This window comes from Natator depressus, chromosome 28 (assembly GCF_965152275.1).
Source record: "Natator depressus isolate rNatDep1 chromosome 28, rNatDep2.hap1, whole genome shotgun sequence".
In the NCBI taxonomy this organism is placed as follows: domain Eukaryota; kingdom Metazoa; phylum Chordata; order Testudines; family Cheloniidae; genus Natator; species Natator depressus.
This window is the reverse complement of record NC_134261.1, coordinates 1,320,781-1,330,477: the sequence shown is the minus strand read 5'-3', so window position 1 is coordinate 1,330,477 and position 9,697 is coordinate 1,320,781. Positions and strand designations below refer to the sequence as shown.

The window sequence follows — 9,697 nt, the reverse complement described above, 5'->3', positions numbered from 1 at the left end:
CATCCCCCTCCATCCCCCTATCCCACCCCCCACACCCCTCTATCCATCCCCCTCCATCCGCCCATCCCGTCCCCCACCCCCGTCTATGCGCTCCCCTCTGTCCGCCCGTCCCACCCCCTCTATCTATCTCCCGAGCCCTTTATCCCCCCCCCAACTTTTCATACCTGTCTCCCTATTCAGTCCCACCCCCTCTCCCCCCACTTCCATACCCTGGATTATTTCAGACCAGAAAAATCCTAAATTCCTCTAGACGGGGGGCAGATACCGAGCTGGTGGGTGTAGGAATTTAACAGTGGGAGCCAGGACTCCTGGGTTCTCTCCCCGGCTCTGGGAGGGGAGTGGGGGCTGGTGGTTAGAGCAGGGGGAGCTGGGAGCCAGGACTCCTGGGTTCTCTCTAGATCTGTCCCTGTGGTTTGCACTGTCAGTGTCAGCCCCCGGGGGGGGGGGGGTGTATGTGCGGGAGAATTGACCAGGGACATGCCCCCCCCACATTTGGTAGCAGCAGCTGGCGGTGGATGGGCAGGGGAGGGGTCCCCCAATTCCCCCCCCCCCGCCATTGGCTGCGATCACCGCGGGGTCACCCAGCTGCACCGGGCTGCTGCTCCGGCTCCGTCATCCCCCACCCCGCCCTGCCTCCGCGCGGGGAGTAACGGGGGGGGGCTACTCCCCCCAGCCAGCAGGAGCTGCTGCAACCCCCCCCAGGACCCCAGTGTGTGTGTGGGGGGGACTGCACCAGGTAACCCGCCCCTTCTCTTGCTTGCTGGGGAGATAGATGTGAGATGCGTGTTCTGCTCGGGGCGGGTGGGTGGGTGGAGTCGGGGGAGGGGCTGGGAGCCAGGACGCCTGGGTTCTCTTCCCAGTTCAGGGAGGGGAGCGGGGGCTGGGGGGTGAGAGCAGGGGGGCTGGGATCCAGGACTCCTGGGTTCTCTCCCTGGCTCTGGGATGTGGAAAGTTCCTTGGTGAAAAGGTGCCCGAGTGGCTGGGACGTGAGTATTTCAGGGACTTGGTATAGCTCCCCCTGCCGTTTTCGATGGTGTAGTCGGAGCCCACGCACTCCCCCTTCACCGTTGGTACAACCCACTTTCCAGGATGGTATCTCCCATCCTTACCCTCCCCCGCTTTTTTGAGTTGGTCTCACCCTGCCCACCCCCGGAAGTGAATTGGTATCTCCCTTGTCTACTTCCTTCCCTCCGCACGATGCAAGATGGTCTCTCCCTTCCCCCCAGGAAAAGAGATGTCTCCTATCCATAGTACCCCCCCCCGCCCCCGTCTGTGAGATAATCCTGCCCTGCCCGCTCAGAAAGCGACTTGGTATCTCCCACCCTTACGTTTCCCCCGCACCACACTATCTGGGAGATCTCACCCTGTTTCCCCAGAGAGTTGGTATCTGCCATTGTCTACCTTCCCCGATTTGGGCATTGGTATCACCCTGGACCCCCAGGAATTGAGTTGGTTTCTCCTATTCCTAGCCACCACCCCCCCGCTAAATGGTCTTCCCCCTCCTCCCGGGAAATTAGTTGGTATCTACCAAAGCAAGCCCCGCCCCTTATTGTATATGGTGTCCCCCCCCTTCCCAGGAAGTGACTTGGTATCTGCCATTGCAAGCCTCGCTCAACCCAAGGAGTGAGTTGGTATCTCCCATGGCAAGCTACACCCTACATGGTAGATGGTGTCACCCTGTCCCCGGGAAGTGAGTTGGTATGTGCCATTGAGAGGCCCCGCCCATATGGCGGCTAATGTCACCCTCACCCCCGCAAGTGAGTTGGTATCTCCCAGCGGAACCCTGGGTAGCTGGTCTCACTCGGCCTTGGAGGAAGTGGCTTGGTATCGCCCATCGCAAGGTCCAGATGGTATCGTCCTACCCCCCCCCAGGAAGTGAGGTGGTCCCGCCCACACAGTGATTCCCCCCGCACGCGGGCACTTGGTCTGTCCCGGGCTCTGGGCGCGGTCGCCGGCAGCCGCATCACCGGGGCGGGCAGGCGGCGAACGGGCGGGGGGGGGCGGATCCCTCCGCCGCTGAGTTCCGGCCCGCGCAGCGAGACCAGGCCCGAGCGGATCCTTCCGCCCAGGGGAGCGGCCCGGAAACGAGTCCCCCGGCCCCGGAACGAGGCTGCGCCAGGTACGGGGGGGGCCCAGCCCAGCCCAGCCCAGCGGTGCCCCGCACTCCCGACCTGCAGCCCCTGCGAGCGCAGCTGGGGGGGGGCCCGGACGCCTGGGTTCTCTGCCCGGCTCTGGGGGGCTCGGACGCCTGGGTTCTCTGCCCGGATTCGGGGGGGGGGGCTCGGACGCCTGGGTTCTCTGCCCGGATTCTGGGGGGGGGGGGGGCTCGGACGGCTGCGTTCTCTGCCCGGATTCGGGGGGGGGGGGCTCGGACGGCTGGGTTCTCTGCCCGGATTATGGGGGGGGGGCTCGGACGGCTGGGTTCTCTGCCCGGATTATGGGGGGGGGGGCTCGGACGGCTGCGTTCTCTGCCCGGATTATGGGGGGGGGGGGCTCGGACGGCTGCGTTCTCTGCCCGGATTATGGGGGGGGGGGCTCGGACGGCTGCGTCCTCTGCCCGGATTATGGGGGGGGGGCTCGGACGCCTGCGTTCTCTGCCCGGATTATGGGGGGGGGGCTCGGACGCCTGCGTTCTCTGCCCGGATTATGGGGGGGGGGCTCGGACGCCTGCGTTCTCTGCCCGGATTATGGGGGGGGGGCTCGGACGCCTGCGTTCTCTGCCCGGATTATGGGGGGGGGCTCGGACGCCTGGGTTCTCTGCCCGGCAGGTCCGGGGGATCCGGGCTCCTGCTAACCCCCCCGCTCCCCGCAGGGTCCCGGCCGCGGCCATGAGCGAGCTGGACCAGCTGCGGCAGGAGGCGGAGCAGCTGCGCATCCAGATCCGGGTGAGTGGGGGGGGCAGAGCCCCCCCGAGCGCCGAACCCAGGAGTCCTGGCCCCCAGCCCCTCCCCCGCCGCCTCCCCCTGCGCTTGTGGCTGTTCGTGTTGGTGGCAGGGCTGGGGGGGGGGGGACAGCGCCGCCTGCTGTCTGCATGGGGGGGGCTGGGAGCCAGGACGCCTGGGTTCTCCCCCCGACTCGGGGAGGGGAGGGGAGTGGAGTGGGGGGGCTGGGAGCCAGGACGCCTGGGTTCTCCCCCCGCCCCCGGCTCGGGGAGGGGAGTGGGGGGGCTGGGAGCCAGGACGCCTGGGTTCTCCCCCCGGCTCGGGGAGGGGAGGGGAGGGGAGTGGAGTGGGGGAGGGGGTTTGGGCGGTTCGGATTTTAACCCAATGTCCGTCCCCTCCCCCAGGACGCGAGGAAGGCATGTGGCGACTCCACTCTGAGCCAGGTGAGCCATGCTGGGCTGGGGCCTCTGCCCCATTGCTGGGGTCCCTCCCTGCCCTTCCCCTGTCACTCCGCCCCTCACCTGTCTACCCCCCCCCCCCAGATCACGGCCGGGATGGACCCCGTGGGGCGGATCCAGATGCGGACGCGACGCACCCTCCGCGGCCACCTGGCGAAAATCTACGCCATGCACTGGGGCACCGACTCCAGGTGAGAGCTCACCGGGACGCGGTCACCTCTGGGGCGGGGCGGCCGGGGACCCCCCCCCGCCCGGCGCCGGGACGCGGTCACCTCTGGGGCAGGGCGGCCGGGGACCCCCCCCCGCCCGGCGCCGGGACGCGGTCACCTCTGGGGCAGGGCGGCCGGGGACACCCCCCCCCCCCCCGCCCAGCGCCGGGACGCGGCCACCTCTGGGGCGGGGCCTCAAGTAATCGAGGATCTTTTATCCCATTGGCCGGGGATCAGCTTTGGTTTTGATTGGCCCGGACTCCAGGGTTTCCATCCCATTCCTGGGCCTGGGGAAGGCTCGAAGTGGAGTCTCCTAAATTAGAAGCATCTGGGTTCATATCTGCTCAGGGGGACCAGCCCTGCCGGGGGGGTAGAGCCGCCCCCCCCCCGCTGAGCCCCCACAGCACCCCCTGGGGCAGTGGGGCCAGCCTGCCGGCGGGGGACAGCCCTCTGGGCCCTGCTGCGCTCACATGGGGTCTCTCCCCCCTAGGCTGCTGGTGAGCGCCTCGCAGGATGGGAAACTCATCATCTGGGACAGTTACACCACGAATAAGGTGAGGTGAGGGGGGGCAGGCCGGACCCCCGGGGGGGAGAGGGGCCCCCGGGGGGCAGCCGCTCATTCACTCACCAGCACAGCGCCTCCTGCTGGCCGGTCCGGGAGTCCGCTCGAGTCCAGAACTTGGAGCCTCCTGCTGGCCGGTGTCTCGCCTGCCCAGGGCCCCTTTCCATGGGGTGCTCCCCCAGCAGGACCCCCCCACTCTGGATCTCCCCTCCCAGGGGAACCCCCAAAGCCCACCTTGCCTCAGTGGCTATGGCCACTGGTCCTCCAGCCCCCTTTCCCTGGGGCAGGGGCAGACTGTGATGGCCACTCATCACTGGTAAGGGGGTGGGACCAGCTGCCTCTGTCTATCCCCGGGCTGCCCCTCTGCTCCCCCAGTACCCCCTTAGGCCTTAAACAAGGGCCGGGCTGGGCCGGGCCGGGCCGGAGCCCCCCAGCCCCCCTTTGCCCTTCCCCAGCCAGGCCCTTCCCACTCCTTGGCTGGAGTGAGCCACACCCGGCTCCTCCCGGAGCCCTTTTCACTAGGGCCAGGTGTGGCCTGATTAGGGCGTGGCCCCACCTGTGGGTACTTCCCCCAATCAGCCCAGCCCTCCTCCACCGGGGCAGATGGGCCCGGGGGAAGGGGAGGGAAGTTGGATGGATGGCGGGACGCCGGGGCCGATGGGCTGGCGGGGGGGGAGCTGGACGGATGGCGGGATGCCGGGGTAGATGGACTGGGCAGGGGGGAGCTGGACGGATGGCGGGATGCCCGGGTAGATGGACTGGGCGGGGGGGAGCTGGACGGATGGCGGGGTGCCGGGGCAGACGGGCTGGGAGGGGGGAGCTGGACGGATGGCGGGGTGCCGGGGCAGACGGGCTGGGAGGGGGGAGCTGGACGGATGGCGGGGTGCCGGGGCAGACGGGCTGGGAGGGGGGAGCTGGACGGATGGCGGGGTGCCGGGGCAGACGGGCTGGGAGGGGGGAGCTGGACGGATGGCGGGGTGCCGGGGCCGATGGGCTGGGAGGGGGGAGCTGGACGGATGGCGGGGTGCCGGGACCGATGGGCTGGTGGGGGGGGGGAGCTGGATGGATGGCGGGATGCCGGGGCCGATGGGCTGTGGGGGGGAGCTGGACGGATGGCGGGGTGCCGGGGCAGATGGGCTGTGGGGGGAGCTGGACGGATGGTGGGATGCCGAGCCTGATGGGCCTGGTGGGGGGCAGCCAGCAGGCGGGATGCCGGGGCTGATGGGCTTGGGGGGGGGGAAGCTGGACGGATGGCGGGATGCCGGGGCCGATGGGCTGGTGGGGGGGGGAGCTGGACGGATGGTGGGATGCTATGACAGATGGGCTGGTGGGGGGGGAGCTGGACGGATGGCGGGATGCCGGGGCCGATGGGCTGTGGGGGGGAGCTGGACGGATGGCGGGATGCCGGGGCCGATGGGCCCAGCGGGGGGCAGGCGGGATGCCGGGGCCGATGGGCTGGGTGGGGGGGGGGGGAGCTGGACGGATGGCGGGATGCCGGGGCCGATGGGCTGTGGGGGGGAGCTGGACCGATGGCGGGATGCCGGGGCAGATGGGCTGGCCGGGGGGGAGCTGGACGGATGGCGGGATGCCGGGGCCGATGGGCCCGGCGGGGGGCAGGCGGGATGCCGGGGCCAGTGGGCCCGGTGGGGGGCAGGCGGGTGCCGGGGCAGATGGGCCCGGCGGGAGTGGGGAAGCTGGACTGATGGTGGGATGCCGGGGCCGATGGGCCTGGGGGGAGGGGAGGGGAGCTGGATGGATGGCGGGATGCCGAGCCCGATGGGCCTGGTGGGGGGCAGCCGGCAGGCGGGACGCCGGGGCAGATGGGCTGGGGGGGGGCAGCTGGACGGATGGCGGGACGCCGGGGCCGATGGGTTGGGGGTGGGGGGAGCTGGACGGCAGGCGGGATGCCGGGGCAGATGGGCCCGGTGGGGGAGCTGGACGGATGGCGGGATGCCGGGGCAGATGGGCTGGCGGGGGGGGAGCTGGACGGCAGGCGGGATGCCGGGGCCGAGGGGCCCGGCGGGGGGCAGGCAGGATGCCGGGGCAGATGGGCCCACCTCTCCCTCCCCCCAGGTCCACGCCATCCCGCTGCGCTCCTCCTGGGTCATGACCTGCGCCTACGCCCCGTCGGGGAACTACGTGGCTTGCGGGGGCCTGGACAACATCTGCTCCATCTACAGCCTGAAAACCCGGGAGGGGAACGTGCGCGTGAGCCGGGAGCTGCCGGGCCACACGGGTGAGCGCCCGGGTGCCTGGCCGTACTCCCGCCTTGGGGAGGGGACGGGGGTCTGGTGGTTACAGCGCGGGGGCTGGGAGCCCGGACGCCTGGGTTCCCAGCCCGGCCGGCGCCCCGGCCCCGAGCTGATCAGCATCTTGCCTTCCCCCCCGCAAGGTTACCTGTCCTGCTGCCGATTCCTCGATGACAATCAGATCATCACCAGCTCCGGGGACACGACCTGGTGAGTGCCCCCCCCACCCCCGAGCCGTGGGGAAGGGTGGGGCCGGTATAGGGGGCAGGGCTCGGGGTGGAGCCTGCGGGGGGGCCCACAAGGTTGTGGAGCGGGGGCGGAGTCAGTGGGATGGGGCGGGGCTGGGGGTGGGGCCAGCATGGCAGGGGCAGGGCTGGGGGCGGGGCCAGCGGCCGTCCCAGCCTCTGCCCCGCCCCCCCCAGCGCGCTGTGGGACATCGAGACGGGGCAGCAGACGACGACGTTCGGGGGGCACAGCGGGGACGTGATGAGCCTGTCGCTGGCCCCGACGCCCGGAGCTTCGTGTCCGGAGCCTGCGACGCCTCCATCAAGCTGTGGGACGTTCGGGACAGTATGTGCCGGCAGACGTTCACCGGGCACGAGTCGGACATCAACGCCGTGTGTGTGAGTGCCGGGCCCCCCCCGCGGGCCCCCGACCCCCCCGCGGGCCCCCCGATCCCCCTCCCCCCGCACGCGGACGTTCACCGGGCACGAGTCGGACATCAACGCCGTGTGTGTGAGTGCCGGGCCCCCCCGCGGGCCCCCCGATCCCCCTCCCCCCGCACGCGGACGTTCACCGGGCACGAGTCGGACATCAACGCCGTGTGTGTGAGTGCCGGGCCCCGCCCGCGGGCCCCCGACCCCCCGCACGCGGACGTTCACCGGGCACGAGTCGGACATCAACGCCGTGTGTGTGAGTGCCGGGCCCCCCCCGCGGGCCCCCCGACCCCCCCGCGGGCCCCCGATCCCCCTCCCCCCGCACGCGGACGTTCACCGGGCACGAGTCGGACATCAACGCCGTGTGTGTGAGTGCCGGGCCCCCCCCGCGGGCCCCCCGATCCCCCTCCCCCCGCACGCGGACGTTCACCGGGCACGAGTCGGACATCAACGCCGTGTGTGTGAGTGCCGGGCCCCCCCGATCCCCCTCCCCCCGCACGCGGACGTTCACCGGGCACAAGTCGGACATCAACGCCATGTGTGAGTGTCCACGGGACCCCTCAAACCCCCCAGTGTGTGTGTGTGACCCCTGCTTCCCCAGCCCCCCACCCCCATATGCACCTAGCTTCACATACCCCCCCCCCAGCGCCCCCCATGGGACGCGCGCACACACACACACACGCCCGCAGCATCCCGCCCAATTTAGAAATCCCACCCATCTCGGAGGAGGAGCTGGGAGCCAGCTCTCTTGGGTTCTCTCCCTGGCTCTGGGAGGGCAGTGGAGGCTGGTGGTTAGAGGAGGGGGGCTGGGAGCCAGGACTCCTGGGTTCTCTCCCTGGCTCTGGGAGGGGAGCGGGGGGGCTGGGAGCCCGGACGCCTGGGTTCTCTGCCCGGCTCTGGGAGGGGAGCGGGGGCTGGTGGGTTAGAGCAGGGGGGCTGGGAGCCAGGACTCCTGGGTTCTCTCCCCGGCTCTGGCAGGGGAGCGGGGGCTGGTGGGTTAGAGCAGGGGGGCTGGGAGCCAGGACTCCTGGGTTCTCTCCCCGGCTCTGGCAGGGGAGCGGGGGCTGGTGGTTAGAGCAGGGGGGCTGGGAGCCCGGACGCCCGGGTTCCCTGACGCCCCCCTCCCCGCCCAGTTCTTCCCCAACGGGAACGCCTTCACCACGGGCTCGGACGACGCCACCTGCCGGCTCTTCGACCTGCGGGCCGACCAGGAGCTCATGCTGTACTCGCACGACAACATCATCTGCGGCATCACCTCGGTGGCGTTCTCCAAGAGCGGGCGCCTCCTGCTGGCCGGCTACGACGACTTCAACTGCAACATCTGGGACGCCATGAAGGGCGACCGCGCAGGTCAGCGCTGGCAGCCAGGACGCCTGGGTTCTCTCCTCCGCGCTGGGAGGGCAGGGGGGGCCGGTGGGTCGGAGCAGGGGGCGCTGGGAGCCAGGACGCCTGGGTTCTCTCCCTGGCCACTGGGAGTGGGGGCCTGGGAGCCAGGATGCCTGGGTTCTCTCCCCAGCCACTGGGAGGGGAGTGGGGGGCTGGTGGGTTAGAGCAGGGGGGGCTGGGAGCCAGGACACCTGGGTTCTCTCCCCGGCCACTGGGAGGGGAGTGGGGGGCTGGTGGGTTAGAGCGGGGGGGTCGGGAGCCGGGATGCCTGGGTTCTCTCCCTGGCCACTGGGAGGGGAGTGGGGGGCTGGTGGGTTAGAGCAGGGGGGCTGGGAGCCAGGACGCCTGGGTTCTCTCCCTGGCCACTGGGAGGGGAGTGGGGGGCTGGTGGGTTAGAGCGGGGGGGCTGGGAGCCGGGACACCTGGGTTCTCTTCCCAGCCACTGGGAGGGGAGCAGGGGCTGCTGGGTTAGAGTAGGGGGGGCCGGGAGCCAGGACGCCTGGGTTCTCACGGGCTGGCCTCACCCCCGTCTCCTCCCACAGGGGTCCTGGCCGGCCACGACAACCGCGTGAGCTGCCTGGGGGTGACGGACGACGGGATGGCCGTAGCCACCGGCTCCTGGGACAGCTTCCTGAAAATCTGGAACTAGCCCCTTTCTGCCCCACACCCTGGGGGCGTCTGCCACTGGCCCCACCCACAGCAGGGCGTGCACGTGGCTTTAGCCCCTCTGGGCCCCTCCTCTTTTAATTTCTGCCAATTTTTTTTTCTTCTTCTGATTGACAGGAAGGAAAAACAGCCTGCTGAGGGGGCGGGGCCTGTGTCCAGCAGTGACCTTTGACCTGGGGGTGGGGCATGAGAGGATTGACAGCTGGGGCAAGGTCCTGTCTGCTGTAGGGCAGAGGAGGGGAGGGTTACACCCCAATTATCCTGCCCCCTGGTACACCGTCCCCCGTGTTCCCAAGGCTCTCCGGGGGGAGGAGTGGCTGATTTGCCCTACCCACTACGCGTGGCTCCTCCCCCAGATGGGGGGGTTCACCCCAGGCTCCTGTAGCCCCTCCCACACACCGGGGTGGGGGTGGGGGGAGAGAGCAGGCTACTGGGGTAGATGGGCCCTTGACTCTGAGTCTAAGGAGGGGCAAAGTTAGACATGGTGGGGCCTCCTGTCCTGCCCCCTCCCTCCCCGCCCCCCCAGGGGCTTCTCTCTCACGCTGTTGGCTGGGGGGGAGGGGCGGGGGCTGTTCTTCGCTGGGGTGTTTGTAGCCGGCTCCCGGCAGCGTGTAAAACCGTAAACCGAC

The 9,697-nt window shown here is 70.2% G+C and overlaps 1 protein-coding gene across 1 annotated transcript; it reads left to right on the top strand.

Annotated features, from left to right (window-relative positions):
• Positions 1-1,913: 1,913 nt before the first annotated feature.
• Positions 1,914-9,567, top strand: GNB2 (G protein subunit beta 2). The gene is given in 11 exon segments (XM_074941451.1): positions 1,914-2,119; positions 2,813-2,885; positions 3,287-3,325; positions 3,425-3,531; positions 4,040-4,103; positions 6,185-6,347; positions 6,504-6,570; positions 6,783-6,859; positions 6,862-6,983; positions 8,150-8,366; positions 8,945-9,567. Coding segments are annotated over 10 exon segments (1,020 nt in total). The 5' UTR covers positions 1,914-2,119; positions 2,813-2,828; the 3' UTR covers positions 9,052-9,567.
• The last annotated feature ends 130 nt before the right edge of the window (positions 9,568-9,697 follow it).